Source organism: Saitoella complicata, assembly GCF_001661265.1.
Source record: "Saitoella complicata NRRL Y-17804 unplaced genomic scaffold SAICOscaffold_18, whole genome shotgun sequence".
Classification (NCBI taxonomy): Eukaryota; Fungi; Ascomycota; class Saitoellomycetes; order Saitoellales; family Saitoellaceae; genus Saitoella; species Saitoella complicata.
This window is the reverse complement of record NW_017567009.1, coordinates 267,536-282,874: the sequence shown is the minus strand read 5'-3', so window position 1 is coordinate 282,874 and position 15,339 is coordinate 267,536. Positions and strand designations below refer to the sequence as shown.

At 53.3% G+C, this 15,339-nt stretch overlaps 5 protein-coding genes across 5 annotated transcripts; 3 read left to right on the top strand and 2 right to left on the bottom strand.

Moving 5' to 3' along the window:
- Positions 1-231: 231 nt before the first annotated feature.
- Positions 232-6,131, top strand: SAICODRAFT_8726 (ARM repeat-containing protein; the record flags this gene model as incomplete). Its single annotated transcript, XM_019171485.1, has 5 exons — positions 232-254; positions 310-436; positions 494-5,571; positions 5,622-5,695; positions 5,749-6,131. The coding sequence occupies 5 exons, from the start codon at positions 232-234 to the stop codon at positions 6,129-6,131; spliced, it is 5,685 nt and encodes a 1,894-aa protein (XP_019022911.1).
- A 288-nt stretch (positions 6,132-6,419) lies between these two features.
- Positions 6,420-7,247, bottom strand: SAICODRAFT_8725 (uncharacterized protein; the record flags this gene model as incomplete). The annotated part of the gene is made up of 1 exon (XM_019171483.1): positions 6,420-7,247. The coding sequence occupies one exon, from the start codon at positions 7,245-7,247 to the stop codon at positions 6,420-6,422; it is 828 nt and encodes a 275-aa protein (XP_019022910.1).
- Positions 7,248-8,371: 1,124 nt separating this feature from the next.
- On the top strand, positions 8,372-9,487 carry SAICODRAFT_144264 (uncharacterized protein). Its single transcript, XM_019165510.1, has one exon. It carries the CDS (start codon positions 8,428-8,430, stop codon positions 9,325-9,327), a length of 900 nt encoding a protein of 299 aa, XP_019022909.1. The 5' UTR covers positions 8,372-8,427; the 3' UTR covers positions 9,328-9,487.
- A 699-nt stretch (positions 9,488-10,186) lies between these two features.
- Positions 10,187-11,056, top strand: SAICODRAFT_46457 (NAD(P)-binding protein; the record flags this gene model as incomplete). The annotated part of the gene is made up of 1 exon (XM_019168857.1): positions 10,187-11,056. A coding segment is annotated over one exon (870 nt), but the record flags the coding sequence as incomplete, so codon positions are not given.
- Positions 11,057-11,190: 134 nt separating this feature from the next.
- On the bottom strand, positions 11,191-14,850 carry SAICODRAFT_144240 (uncharacterized protein). Its single transcript, XM_019165509.1, has 3 exons — positions 14,121-14,850; positions 13,855-14,061; positions 11,191-13,794 (listed from the first exon to the last, which is right to left on the bottom strand). Exons 1-3 carry the CDS (start codon positions 14,568-14,570, stop codon positions 11,284-11,286), a joined length of 3,168 nt encoding a protein of 1,055 aa, XP_019022907.1. The 5' UTR covers positions 14,571-14,850; the 3' UTR covers positions 11,191-11,283.
- Between the last annotated feature and the right edge of the window lie 489 nt (positions 14,851-15,339).

The following is a 15,339-nucleotide window of genomic DNA, read 5'->3' as shown; positions in this document are numbered from 1 at the left end:
TATTTCTGTATGAAGGAAACTCATATCAATTGCAGGAGAAGAACTTCATTCAAGCCCCTGTTCGAGTCGCACGGTGACTGTACCGTTCTGCATCCCCTGCGCCGGGATGCGCCGCCGGTGTTTGCATACGTACGACCATTACGCAACCAAGACCCTTCCAAATACCCTTGATCAAAGCGACAGCCATCACCAGTTCAGGAGGTATCACAATTGATAGAGAAGCATCTAAATATGGCCGAAGCCGAGCTCAAATTGTACCAGAATATGCAATTGTTGCTCTTTTCCAGCAGCTAACACCGTCCGGTACAGACTCAATGCCGTCGAGCTCAAGATCGCACTCTCGGACACCGATGCAAAACTGCAGAAGACATTGTCGATATATTTATGTCCGCTGCTATTGAAATTAGGAAGTGAGCATGCTGCGCCGAGGAATAAGGTAAGGCCGAAGAAGCCGTTGAGCGTGCACCGATCATGACTAACCTGGGGCTCACAGGTCATCTCAATTTGTCAACATATCTCGAAACGTATTAAGTCGAATCCGGGGATAGCCTTGCCGGTGGATGCCTTGTTGGCGCAGTTCTTAGATGCGAGAGTGAGCGCCTTCACCAAGAACTTTACCTTGATTTACTTGGACATGGCTATCCGCCACCTCCCATCCGACAAATCAACCGCACTTCTACCAAAGCTGGTACAGGGCATCCCCACCCACCCAATCCCCCACCAGAAAACCCTTCTCCACCTCATCCTACACATCCTCCCACAATGGACCCCACCCACTGAAGCCGAACAACAAGAACAACAGAGAGGGGAGATGGGGTTTGAGGAGAGACCGGAGGATGCGAGGTGGATCGCGGAGAAGATTAAGGATTTGATGTTGTTGACCTTAGCCGGGTTTCGGGTACGGCATGTGAATGCGAGCCGGGGGAGTCGGGAGACACTGTCCTTAACAGGACGGAGGAGAAGTGGAGCGGGGTCAGGGCCCATGCCTGGGATGTTTGGCAGCGATGCTCCTCCCACTGGCGGAACCGGGGAGGACGCACAGATTCAAGACCAGGAGATGGTGGATGCGGATGAAGACGGAACGGGCATGGAAGAACCTGTCCCAACAGGCCCCGCCCACGCCTATCTGTCAAGTCCAAACCTCTCGGCGGCCGCATTCGAGTTCTTGACAAACAACAACCCCTCTACAATTCCTCCCTCCACCCTCACTGCCCTCAAACTCGCTTCCCTCCGCTTCCTCACCTCCCCCGCCTTCACTTCCGAAGAGAAGTTACCGGGGATTGTGGTCGCGACACAAGACGGGAATCACGAGATTAGCGGCATGGCGGAGGATGCCGTTAAAAGAATGGGGCTTGATTGGGAAAGTAAGGGAGTTGTGGGTGGGTTATTTCAGCTTTGGTCAGGGGGTGATGGGCCACTTCCTTGGCCCGTCGCTGTCAAGGTTCTCAACCTGCTCTCGAAAAGTGTGAGAGCGGCGAATGAGGTTGGAAGTGTCGTGGCAGTGTGTCAAAACGTTCTCAACCCCGCGAATGAGATACGCTTATCGCCGAATGTTAAGCATCCGAAATTGGTGCAGGCTACTGTTGGGTTTATTCATTGGGTTGCACGCATGGCGAGGAAGGAGACGGTTGAGGCCATTGCGGGTTTCTCGCTCGAACGAGCTGAAAGTGTCGTCACCACCCCGCTGCCGCAGGGTGGGTATTTGACACCCGAACAGGAGGGTTTGAGGGGGTTGTGGTGGGTGTTGATTGGGTTAATTGGGAAGCGGTGCCCGGAGAAGATCTTTGCCAGGGCGGGGTTGGTGAAGGTTTTGTTTGAGGCATTGAGCACCGAGCCGAAGAATTTGAGGCATTCGGTCGAGGAGGCGATTTCGCTGCTCATCCCAATCTTGCACAATCCGCCCGAGCCACTCGCGTCTCAACTTAAGACACTGTTGCTGGAGCAGATGTTACGTGGTCAAGCGAGCGCGCGGTATACGATTGTGCGCACTGCGATCTCTGCATTCCCGATGGGTGATGTCAGGGCCAGGTGGATCTGTGTGTTGGGGCTCGTACAGGGTGCGGGAGGTGGGAAGGGGAAGGCGGATGTTGCTGAGGAGGCGAGGAAGGGGCTTAATCCGCATTGGTTTCGTGTCGTGAATACTGGGTTTGCCACTGTCAAGAAGGAAAAGACGCTGGGCGGGGAAGTGAGGGAGAGGGATCCCTATACCTTGCCAACGTTTATGCGATTCATGGAGACCGTCGTAAGTGGGATTCCGACGTTGAAGGAAGTCCCCGAATATCAGCAGGGAAAGCTGGTGATGGGAGTGCCCGTGCCGATTTTCGAGGGGGTGGTGCAGTTTGCGAGACAGCTTTTGGTGATGGAGGCGGTGAAGAAAGCTGGGCTCAAGCTTGCTGTTGATGAGAATTGGGAGGTTATGTTGGATAACGCTATTGAGGTTGATGGGGCGACCAGAAAGGCGGTTGGCAGTCTCGTGACTGACCTCGGTAACAATGGAGAAGATGCGAAGCTGCGGGATTACCTTGATATGCTGTGTAAGGGACTGCTCAGTCAAGACGGTTTACTCGCCACTAGGTGTGCGGGATGGATCTTGGAACTGTTGGCGGTTGGTGGCTCGGCTATCACAGCTGATGTTAGGCAACTCAACATTGGTGGAGTGAAGGATCTGGTGTTCGGTAACAAACCGGAAATGCGGGAGGTCGCTGCGCATATCACGGCTTTGCTGATTACGGGTAACGGTTCTGCTGAGGAACTTCAGGCTGCGCTTAAGGAGTACCTCGAGAAGGTTACCAAGGGCACTCAAGAGCATGCTCATGGATCTATCTTGGCCATCGGATACGTCGTCAGTCGGTTGTCTGCACGCGGGAAGTTGGATGTTCTACCATCCGAGTTGGTGCAGGAATGCGTGGTGACGGTTTTCGACGTGCTGAGGAGCTCGGCGACCAATGCGCCCATGCTTGCGGGTGCAGTTGTAGAGGCGTTGGCGGAGATAGGTTCGTATGTTGTATTGAAGGATTTGGAGACGTATACGTCTGGAGATGTCACAGTCAGCCGTTCTGATATCGTTGCGCAGCTTGTTCGTGTGTCTAAGGAGGCGAAGGATAACTCTTTGAAGGACAAGGCGATCATGGCTCTTGGCCGTATCTCTGTATCTTTCCCACAGGACGCACCAGAGATTGAGACCATCTTAGGCGCCATTTATGCGGTGCACGAAGCGAAGCAGGTTGAGCTTACGATGGGATCTGGAGATGCGTTGTCCTGTGTCGCAGGAGCATGGCAGTCCAAGGCATTGTCGACTCACCTCGATATCGGAGATGTGCAGCCCCCTGTCGTCGAACGGACCAAGCTTTCCGAGAGGATCGTTGAGCAAGTTCTCACTGAGCTCGTTACTTCGCCCAAGCCTATCCTGCGCAAGGCGTCATCGTTGTGGCTCTTGTCCCTCGTGAAGTTCTGCGGAGATATGCCTGCCGTCCAGTCTGCCTTGAAGCGTTTCCATGTGGCGTTCTCCTCGTTTCTGGGTGATCGAGATGAGTTCGTTCAGGAGACGGCATCAAAGGGTCTTAACATGGTCTATCAGGCTGGTGATCAGGCGTTGAAGGACGAGTTGGTGAGGAGTCTCGTTGGGTCTTTCACTGGCGAGAAGAAGGTACAAAGCGAGATCACGCAAGACACGGAGCTGTTCGAGCCTGGTGTTTTGAGAACAGGTGACGGTCCTGGGGGTAATGGAAGCATCTCCACCATGAAGGACGTGATGTCTCTTGCCTCTGAGCTCAACAACCCTGACTTGGTTTACAAGTTCATGAACTTGGCCAACAGCTCGCGTGCTTGGCAGAGCAGGAAGGGTGCCGCATTTGGCTTGGGAGTCTTGGCTGATACCTCGCTAGACGAGATTTTCAGTCAGAATCCCCAGCAGGCAGCGAAGTTGTACTCCAAGCTGTTCACCTACCGCCATGATCCCAACCCTGGAGTGGCGAAGACTATGGGAGATATCTGGAAGCAGGTGACGAAAGACGTGAACACCGTTGTGGAGACGTACTTTGATGCAATCTTGACGGAGGCACTTCGTGGTCTCGGTGAAAAGGCGTGGAGGAGACGTGAGGCAAGCTGCTCTGCACTCGCCGAGCTCATTTCGGGCCAACCTTTGGCCAAGATTATGCCTCGCATCGACGAAATTTGGCAGTCGTCCTTCAGGGCGGCCGATGATATCAAGGATAGTGTCCGCCTGGCCGCCATGTCACTTTGCAAGACCTTGACAAACCTCATCGTGCGCTCTGCTGATGCCGACAACGTATCATGGACGGACGCTAACCGGGTCCTTACCACCGCTATGCCGTTCTTGCTTGGAAGGTTTGGGTTGCATTCGGACGCACAGGAGGTTCAAGCCTTCGCCATTGACACGATCATCAAGCTCTGCAAGTCGTCCGGTCCGGCATTGAAGCCCTTCCTCTCCCAGCTCATTGACGAACTGCTTGCCCTGATGACAGCTCTTGAGCCCCAGGCTGTCAACTACCTCAGTTTTCACGCAGGCAAAGATTACACCCAGGAGCAGTTGGACCAGGCTAGATTCCAAGCTGTTCGCAGCTCTCCGATGATGGATGCTATCGACCGTTGCGTGGATCTGCTTGATGAGGAGATTATGGGCGAAGCCGTGAAGGTTATCTTGAAGAATGCCCGAAGTGTTGGATTGCCGACGAAAGCGGGTGCTGCGAAGGTGATTGTCAACTTGACCTTACGTAAAGGCGAATTGCTCCGTCCCCATTCAAACACTGTTCTGAAGCAAGTGACGCAACTTCTATCTGATAGGAGTATTACAGTGCGCAAATCATACGCTGCCACCATTGGCTACGTCGCCCGTTTGACGGATGGCGAGAAAACTCTTGCCTTGGTTAATGAGCAGTTTCAGAACTTCTTCGAAGCAGAAGATGAGATTACCCATATGACGGCGGGTATCACGTTGAATGCCATTTCAAGCCACGCCTCTGACAAGTTCAATGCGCTTGCTTCTTCGATTCTGCCGAATGTCTTCATCGCAAAGCAGGACTTGTCTGAAGCGGCGTCCAGCCCCTTCAAAGAAGCTTGGGAGCAGAACACAGGTGGTCAGGGAGCTATTCGTCTCTATCTCAAGGAACTTACCGAGCTGATCTCGAAGTATCTGGAGCATCCCTCATGGCGCGTAAAGCAGATGGCTGCTCGCGCTTTGAAGGAGATTACGGAAACGGACATTGCTCTGCCGATGGAAACTTACCTTCCCCTGCTTATCAAGGCTGTCGCTGGGCGATCCTGGAAAGGCAAGGAGACTATCCTTGACGCCTTTGTGAACGTGGTCAACAAGCACAAGACTTATATTAAAAACAAGTCCGGGCAGCAGGAGGAGATCACCAACATTGTAATCCGCGAAGCGAAGAGAAACAACGCAGATTACAAGCCATTCGCGATCGGCGCCTTGGCCAAATACGTTGATGCGAACGAAGTCGATCTCTTCGTCACCATCTATGAAATTGTTAGTCCTGTCCTGGTCAAGTCTCCAGAGGCGATGGACGTGGATTCTGAGGATTTGGAGGCGAAGCCCATGTATGTATATGGGGAACTCTCCATCTGCCACGAAGCTAACCGAATTATAGGCGTTTGGTGATGCAAAACAACTCGATCAAAGCCTTGGCGGCTGCTATCCATCCATCTGTGGACACGATGCTTGGTGAGGACATGCCCCCCCCCATACTTTGAACGTGACTGACGCATACTGCGTAGCCGAACACCTGCACACTCTCGTTGACATTCTCGTCGCCAATATGAAGACCTCGGTATGGAACGTCCGCATTGGTATCAGCGAAGCCATCAAACAAATCTGCGAGCGCCTTGATTCTGTCACGCCAACCCCCGCGATCGACGCTGCGCTGCTGCAAAATCTGTGGGATGTATTAGTACAGATTACGAGTGATCGAGCTTACGACAGCGTCAGGACGGCGGGTGTGAGGGCCTCATTGGCCTACTTGAAGCTGGCACGGAAGTCGGAGGCCTGGAAAACGGTTCGAGAGAGCGTTGATAAGGATCTGGCTAAGTTGAAGATGGAGGAACCGAGCACGGTTGTTTTGGCTGAGTGGGAGAAGAAAGCGTCAGCGCGTCATTTCTGAATGTGCGGTGATCCTCATCTAGTTCTAGGCACGGAATGGCTATGATACCCTTTAGAACTTAAATTCAAGTCGTGCTTTTCTCGGATATATACTTAAGTGTAGTCAGTAATATGATTCGGCAGCTGGCTGAACTTCTATTCAAAAGAGAAGTCAGCGAACGTTAAAAATCAATTCCAAAAAACAACTGTTGTAAGACCAGCTTGCGTGCTACGCAAGTCCAAAAGAAATAACTCCACACCAATGTCCAAGACTCCCTTTGCTAATCCTTTAACCAGTGCTGTACCCTTTTCAGTTACTCAAACGCCTCGCCTTTACGGCCATCCTGTTCTTCCTGGCGGTCTCCTCCCTGACCTTCTTAACTCTCATCACTCTAGACAACTTCTCCTTCAACGCCTGCTGACGGAGGGTCTTCTCGCGTTTCCAAGATGGCACGTGTTCAAGCTTCGGTCTCTCAGGAACCCATTCCCTGATCCCACAGCCAATGCCGCGGATCGTCCTGGGTCCACTTTGACGTTGGTGCTGGGGAGGGTTGAGGCGAGCGGTGATTGCCGCGATACGGTCCAACACAGCATCATCGATATCGCACAACATTCCGTAGATGTAATCGTAATCTTCTTCGCGGTCGTACGCGTAGGTACTGTACTTGAACTCCCCGAGAGCGATCTTCAATGTGAGCGTCTCAAGTGCACCGCCGATCTCCTCTCGGCACTCCTGCAAGCTCTGTTCGCTCAACTCGGTGAACTCCGCCAAGACATGTGGGTTCTCGGCGAGCTGAGTGTGAAACTCAGTCAAAGCAGCTCCTACATCAGCAGCCCTGTTGAGGACGTCCGGGATGGTAGGACGCTCCTCGATGGACGATTCGGTGGGGAAGAGGTACGCGTGGTAGGTGTTCTGAACGACGCTCAAAAGGGATGAAAGAGCGCCGTGGACGCGGTTGAGGACGTATATCGGGTGGAGGAGGGCACCAGCAATGTGGATCTGCTCCGAGCTGAACTCAGTGAGTCCTGATCCGACGGAGTCGGACGCGTCGAAGATAGAGGAGTCGTCGGAGATGACGGACTCGGCGTAGAGCTCTGCGGCAGCAGACTCAAAAACGGTAGTAGCGAAGTTAGACATGTTGATAGTTTGCTTGTAATTCGTGTTGTGTAGATCGAGATAGAGGTTCGACGTTTAAAGAGAGTGCTGTAACTCCGTAGACGATGTGGAAAGTTGCGAATGGATGGAGGTCCGAAGTAGGGGGTTGGCCCTCCTTTTATCCTGGAAGGACCCAAAGCGTTTGTACTTTGCGCTCGGATCAAGTCAAAGATGTCATTGATCCATCGGGGGCCCGAGCGCTGATTTCTGAGTGACAATTTCCTGTTTCGGCTTAGCGCAATCGAGGGGAAGCCACTAGGATGTGCGGATGGATGCGCTAAGGCTGCCCGAAACGGTAATTATGTCAAGGAAACGGGTGTTAGGATTGTGTGAGGCAAATATGAGGAGCGTGTCTGGTTAGTCATTGTCAATAGTAACGGTTTTGAGCAGCTTGATCGCGTCCTTTGGCTGCGATGATGATGTTATGCAACGTGTAATGAACTCAAATTATGCCAAAGGATCAGCCGCGGCCCAGGATCTACTGGGCTGTACAGAAGGCCCTGCTCTCCTGCAACTAGCGCTTCAGCTTCGCGGATGCGTGAAGTCAAGCAAGCACCTTATACCTGTGATATTCAGCACGGATATCTTTGAAGAAAAGCAATCCAAACGACTTCCCCGATCTCACCAGATGACATGCTCAGTGTATGTCAACGCACTTACTGCCGCTTTTTCATTGAACGTTTCGGGACGCATGTCCATCCGTCGCGTACTTTGAGGTCCGCCTCCTACCGCGCTACTCGGAGATTTTGATCAAGGTCAGCTGCCCATTGATGGACTCAACGATCTTGGTTTCCATGAGATCGAGAGCTATTAGCGCGTCTGAGCAGTTGGGACCGCCAGTTCAAAATGGAGACCTTCCTCCGTCCTAACGTTTTTCAACTTTCCACCTTTCCGCAGGCCAAGAACGCTCTCTTCCACGACAATCACGAACAGCACCCTTCTCTACATACACTCTCTGAAAACTATCAACATAGAGTGCTTCAAAACCCTCACTCGTTCTCTCGTTGCTGTTTTCGAACGAAACCACGTGGGCGGCCGGTCTCCCTCTGCGACCGAAAACGTCCAAGACGCGCCGCGCAAGACCTCGAGGAAGAGAAAGCACTCGGCGAACAAGCAGACAACCTGCAGAACTTGTGGAAACACGATCGATACAATTAAGAGGATGTGGTGTACATACTGTCATCACCATCAGCTTGAGCTGGTCAGAAGCTCTATCGAGCACAGTCTGGATTCTCACGCGGCCGCGCCGGCGCTCGAGCTTGCCTCTCACACCGGGACGAGGATCCAAGTGCAAGCCCACAACACCACCACCAACATCGATAAAGCTCTTCCAAGTCGTTCAAGGAGCTTCGTCATGGATTCCAACTACCAATATATCCCAGAATCCAACTCTGTCATCAAAGAGCGCACGCGAGCCACACATCAGACTTCGCGCGCTTACGCATACATCCCCGGTCAACACGAAGAGCTTCGCCGCGAGACGAAGGAAGAGCGTCAGACCCGTGCGAAGTGGGCGGTGGCTAAGGCTATCGCGGAGAAGAAGCTCATGGCTGCGACTCAACAGCAGGCAGATGTCCAGACGCGCGACCGCAAGGGGAGGGCGGTAAAGGCCGAGGACGCAACCGTCCGTCTCGTCCACTCTGACCGTGACTCCCTCATCTCCAACGGTTCTTCCTCAAGAGCCTTAACCGAGTTCACGGACGCCACCTCTATCACCGCCGAAACTGAGCGCACGTCCTTCGAACACCACAAGAAGAAGAAGGAATGCGAGAACTGGTTGGGTTTCCACCTTGTGAAAGAGACCCGACCGGATTTTGGACGTATGCTCCATACCCACCTCGCTCCGGAGTTCAATGCCTGGAACGCGGGGATGCTCATCACCGAGATGCAGCGAACCTTTGAGCCGTTCCCATACACGCCTGAGCAGTTGGAGAGTGGTGAGGTGAAGAAGGGTGAGGAATTGTCCAGGAGGGTTAGGAATGCGAAGGTTACGGTCGTGCCGCATGTGAGGGAGGTCGGGAGGATTGTTTACGAGCGGGAGTTGGTTGGGATTGAAGTTTGAAGGGCGTTTTGAGATCACGCGGGGTTGAGATGGAGGTTTCTTGCGATGTATGCTACGGTAGACTAACGGGATGGAACGATATGGATGGACACGGCGCATGGATGTTACGGTCCTGATACACATTACGGGTATGGTAGGGCATAATTGATGCAGTCTTGACAATGACATTAACATGCACGTCACTGCTCCCCGTGTACATGTATATCCAGATTGCTACATGCGCTTCGGCTAAGGTGTATCACTTGGTCACGAAGGAAACCAGGGACCTCCGTATATCTCGATGAAGAAGGCTAAGGTCCCCGGTACACGTGCCCGTAGTTCTCACGGTCACCAATAGCCAGGTTGTCAGAACGACATCTCGAGGGACCGTCTTAAGCCTCAACCCGTACCTGCAAGTCCGATGAATAGTAACCTGGCACCACTTGAAGACAATTTCTTTTTCTAAATAGTCGGGACCCACAGAGATCAATTGCTCAGTTTGTATGCCTGGGGGATAAAAAGTGGTTCTCAAACTTCACATGAGGGTGTTGAGTATACGGATGAACTTTTTCCGGTGTTGTCGAGTAGAGATCATAATGGACCCTACTGCACGTTATCGTCTTTCCCACGGGGGCAGGTGCAACAAAACGGGTTTTACGGCACCTCGAGGGACCTTGGCAGGCACTAAGCAATGTCTTTAAGAGCAGTGAGTGAGTGCGAGTTCGCTTCCGACTTCATCAGCTTTCTAAAGTTTCCGGAAGGTGCACTGCAGACGGGTATGCGACGCCCCTCGCCGCTGCCGATCTGTGCGTCATCCGGCCGATCCGTTTCCTTCCACGCCGAAAACTGCACATCCCTACAAAAGGCCCCCATTCAGCTCCTCACCACCGACCATTCACAGCAAATCACAATGTCCATCGAAGGTAAACACCACGACATCTACCCCGCAATCGACCCCTCCAACCCCTCCTCCGGCCTCGCCAATGCCGCCGAGGGACGCACCGTCATCATCACCGGTGCCGGCCGCGGAATCGGTCGTTCGATCGCGTTGAACCACGCCAAAGCCAACGCGAAGATCATTGTCCTCGCTGCTCGTACCGCGTCCCAATTAACCGAGGTCGCGGAGGAGATCAAGAAGATCAATGAGGGTATCAAGATCTTGGAGGTCGAGACAGACATCACGGATGCCTCGAGCGTAAAGAACCTGATCGAAAAAGCCGTGCAGGCAACGGGGAACGATGGTCTCTACACCCTCTTCAACAACGCCGGGATCCTCGAACCGAACCTTACGATCGCTGAATCGGATCCAGACACCTGGTTCAAAACCTGGGAAGTTAACCTAAAATCAACATACCTCCCAACCCACTACCTCCTCCCCCGTCTCTCCCCCACAACTCCTAAGCCCCACTACATTATCAACACCTCCTCCATCGGCTCCCGCGGTACCCGAGCCGGGTTTTCGGCGTACCAACCCTCCAAAACCGCAATTAACCGCTTCACAGCATTCCTCGATACCGAACACCATGTCTCTCACAACCTCATCACGTTCGCTGTTCACCCGGGAGGCGTGATGACCGAGTTGGCGAGGGAGAGTATGCCGAAGGATACGTGGGGGTTGTTGTGTGATACGCCCGAGTTGATGGGGGGTTTTGGTGTTTGGGTTGGAAGTGGAGCGTGCGATTGGGCTAGGGGGAGGTATTTGGAGTGTAATTGGGATGTGGAGGAGATTGGGAGCAAGAAGGGAGAGGTTGAGGGGGGGTCTGAGTGGGGGAGGACTATCGTTGTGGTGTAGGTAGGGGGTACTGTTGATGACAGAGAGTGATCAGGGGGGTTAGAATGACCAGTTACCAAAAGAGATATATGCGTATTTCGCTAAAAATGTAGTGAGCAACAACTAATACTAGTCCGGCTAAGTATAAGCTTAATCTGTCCCCGCGTCACCGACATAACCTCACGATCGTCTCCACGCCCCTCACCTTACGTCAAATCATCAGAATAAGGAGCATCCGTCAACTGCACCGCCCTCCTCCCCTCCAACGACCCCCGCTGACTCAAACCCCCCTGCTCCACCCTCATCGCCGACGACCCAGCATCAATACTCTGCCTCTGCAAATTATGCGACATGGTCATGACATCCGCATCATCCGTCGGTGGCACGAATGGCGCATCCTGCGAAGGAGGCGTGAACGGAAGATCTTGTCGTCCGCCGATACTCCTACGAGAACGGAAGCTTTGGCTTGGTGTGCGGCGGGTGATGACTGCTGAGCGGCCGAGGGAGGGTTTCTTGCCGATGGAGGGGGGAGGAGGTTTGTCGCCTGTGGCTGTGGGTACGGCTTGAGTTAGAGAGGCGTAAATGGGGGAGGATTCGTTATCCTTGGGGGGAACGAAGGGTGCGTCGCCTTGGGGTGGGTTAAAGGGCGCTGCGTCATGAGGGACTGACGGTGGCATGAAGGGGGCATCACCATCCCTCTCCGCCCGCATCTGCGCAAATCCAGCCCCACCAGCAGCCGCAGGAGCCGCAGGCTCAGCCAACGCAACCGGAACCGGCTGCTGCACATCCTCCTTCGGCGGAACAAACGGCGCATCACCCTGCCCAACGGCTGCAAAACTCGCAGACGACAAATTCCTAGGCGATCGTGGTCCCGTCTCCTGCCCAGCCAAACTCGTGGGCCGAGAACGCACACTCGGACTCCCGAAACTCTGTAAACTGATTCTCTTCCCCGGTGGACTCGGACTCCGACTCTTGTTCGAGCCACCCCTCGAACTTGGACGCGAGCCGCTCGAGGATGTCTGACTCTGCGACGCATTCGCACCGTTGCGTTCACGATGGGCTTGCGCAACAGCTTGACGTCGAGCCTCTTCAAGTGAGCGTCGATGAGACTCATCCGTCGCAGCCCTCGGCCGTCCAGACATCGTACTAACCATCGTACTCGCCCGCTTGAGATCATTAAAGATCTTATCCTTATACCCCAACAAATCCTGAATCAACCTCGCCGCATGCCGATCATCAAACGTCAAACTCGACGGCTGGCGTGGTCTCAAAATACACAACGACAGCGAGGAGGCGAGATCGCCGACATATGATGATTCCTCACCATTGGTGATTTGGATGAGACGGACGAAATGTGTCATCAACGCATCGAGTGTTGCGATATTCGTTTTCCGGAGTTGGCCTAGTGCGTTTTGTAATGCGTTTAACCTGTTTCGAGGGTCCTCGTCGTTGCCGTGTGTAGCGTAGATGGTCTTCACGAGATCATACACCGTACAACTAACCAACGAATCCGGCAACTCCAACAAATACAACTTCAACACCCCCGCCACGATCGCGACCTCATACTGCGCCAGCACCTCTTTCCTGACCGCTTGTCCGTCGTTGATCGAGTGCCGGAGATGGTGGGTAGCGGGTAACGGAACGTTGGCCAACCAAATCCCACGCCGCTCGTGGTCGTTATCGAGATCGGGATAATGCTCATCCAAGAACGACAAAATCGTACTCACGATATTCGGAACCCGTTTCCGATCCGCACGCGTCTTCAACTCGATATCGACACCAAACGTCTGTTCCCGCGCCGAGCTATAATAACTCTCATAGGTAACAACCTTCGGAATAAACGGTCCCGTCCGATAACTCTCAATGATATACCGCAAGTCATTGACAGGACTAATCGTTTCTTGGTACAACAACATATTATCCACACTCGCCTGAATCCCCGGAATCACATTCGATATCGCAGCGGACATGTCAAGCATGACGGATTTAATCGCCGTCAACCTATCCAGCTCGCATTTCTCGACGAATCGGAGATGTTCGAACATACTCTCCTCCAACTCTGCCCGGATTTTATCGAGTTTCTTGATGGCGACCTTGTATGTTTCGTCCGCTTCGGTGGCTTCGCGTTTTAGGCGTTGGGCTGGGGATTCGTCTGGGTGGGCTTGTTTGTCGAGGTAGGATTTCATGTATTCACCGACGTAGGGCATGTTTGTAATCGTCGACGAATCGCGTTTCGGGTCGTGTTGGGGGTTGGAGGAGTGGATGAGTGCTTTTGGGCGCCATTGGTAGCTGAAGATGGAGGAGTTGGCGAAACGTTGGCCGACTGAGCCGACTAAACGGAGGTATCCGTTATCTACGAGGTCTTGACCGCATTTCTCGGCGTTAGCGACACCCCTCGCCCCCAAATTCGCCATAATCCATTCCGTGATGACATCCCCCGAACTACAATGCTGATACGTCCCCAAAATCGGAACTTTCACATCCTTTTGTGGGATCTGCGTCAACATTTTCTTGATCAATCCGCCGATCTCTTCGGGTGAGTAGGAGTTATCACCGATTTTGATGAGTACGGGGGCTTTCTCGATGTGGATTTCGGGGGGGTTGGCGGAGGTTGGGGAGAGGACTGGGACGCCGGTTACGTCGGAGGTAACAGTGTTTGTCGAGTCTCGTCGGTCTTGTTTCTGTGGGACCTGGAATGCGTATTTGTTCTCTTCTTCCTGTTTGCGGTATCATTAGCTCGATTTGTGTGTAAAAACCAGCTTGTTAGAAGCACAAACCAGATCCTCGACAAGTCTGCACTTATTAAAGTACACGCTCCTCAACTTCTTCACGTTCTCGCTCAGTTTATCATGTGTCTTGACACGACTGAACAATGCATCATGAGAGCGTGTAATCCGTTGTTCGTGGTCTTGTGCCCACAGCCCAAAAGGTCTGAGTACCATCGTTTGTAAATTCGCCGCGATCTTCTGATGATTAAGTCCAGCCTGTACCAAAACCAGAGATTAGCATGCATTCACACCCAGATCTGACAAAGTTAAGGTACCTGCTCCATCTCCTTCTTCACCCCATCAAACGCCTTCCTCGTACTCGCCCCCTCATCCTTCCCAAACCCTCCCGCAACCCCAACCCCAACACCAGCAAACCCCTTCGTCGTCGTCGACTCCTTCGATAAGTCGATGAGGCGTTGTCCGTATGCTTCCTCGGCATCTTTCCGGGCGCGGGCAAGAGCGAGGATTTCGGCGTTTTCGACACAGCCTTGTTGAAGTTTGGAGAAGAGGATGCCGAGGCCGGAGGCGTAGTCGGCGGACCAGAAGGAGTTTGCGAAGGAGAGGGTTGAGGTTGCGGGACCTGCTACGCTTGCTCTCCTTACTGCGGACAGCTGAGTTTGTGGTGTGGATTGTTGAACGGTTGGGGGGATAGGCGATGAACCCGCAGCGGGGAGTGGACGGTCCTGTACGCCCAGCTGAGGCGGAACATCTTGGTCTTGCTCCATGTCGTCTCGATTGACTGATCAAACGGTCGCTCCTCCAACAAGCCGTTCAGGGGTGGAAACTGTATGACGATGGCTCTCAGGCACAGTCAGGCACAGTCAGGCACAGTCAGGCACAGTCAGGCACGGCCCACGGGTACTGCTGACCCAACTTGCCGGAGAAGGGCAAGTCTCGAGAAGTTCTGGACATCATTGACATAGATAGAATGCACCCTCCCTTCCGCCAATGACTTAGAGACAGGACCAATTGGCCCGTCTGTGCTTTGTAGATCAACCCCGAGGGCCGACAGCCGATTAGCAGCAGCCGAGAACCAACAGTTCCTATCCCCTGCTCGACAGAGAGTTTGGGAAGCGATAAGAGCCTGCCGTGCTAACCGATCTCCAGGGAGAGCACGGAGGTAGTCAATATAGCTCGCCAGAAGAACAATTCGGCGGTCGGATAAGGATAGCTCCGCTAGATCAAGATACAGCGGGGCAAGAATGGAACGGGGGGAGACACCAGTCGCTATCCTCATAGCTGTTTTGTGCAGCACATCGAAGTCGGACTGAAGAGGGCCATCGAAAGTGACAACCATTGCGTAAATGAGGTAACGTTCCACCAAGGCGCGGTACAACCTCATATAGACTCTGGGAGGGAGTCTACCTACCAGGTGTTTGAGAGCATGGAGGGAAAATAGTGTCCGGCGAGCCTTAGACAAAGCTCCTCTGCGATGAGCGAGAGAAGACCATAGTCTTGAGGAGGATACCACAACCCCGACGTACTCGAACTCGT

What these genes read in the sequence shown, in the direction of transcription:
- SAICODRAFT_144264 (XM_019165510.1), top strand. Translation starts at nt 8,428, where the DNA reads ATGTGGTGTACATACTGTCATCACCATCAGCTTGAGCTGGTCAGAAGC.
- SAICODRAFT_144240 (XM_019165509.1), bottom strand. Translation starts at nt 14,570, where the DNA reads ATGGAGCAAGACCAAGATGTTCCGCCTCAGCTGGGCGTACAGGACCGT. An exon ending in TGAAGAAGGAGATGGAGCAG is followed by an intron (nt 14,062 to 14,120) that starts GTACCTTAACTT and finishes GTTTTGGTACAG; the next exon opens with GCTGGACTTAATCATCAGAA. An exon ending in GCAGACTTGTCGAGGATCTG is followed by an intron (nt 13,795 to 13,854) that starts GTTTGTGCTTCT and finishes TACCGCAAACAG; the next exon opens with GAAGAAGAGAACAAATACGC.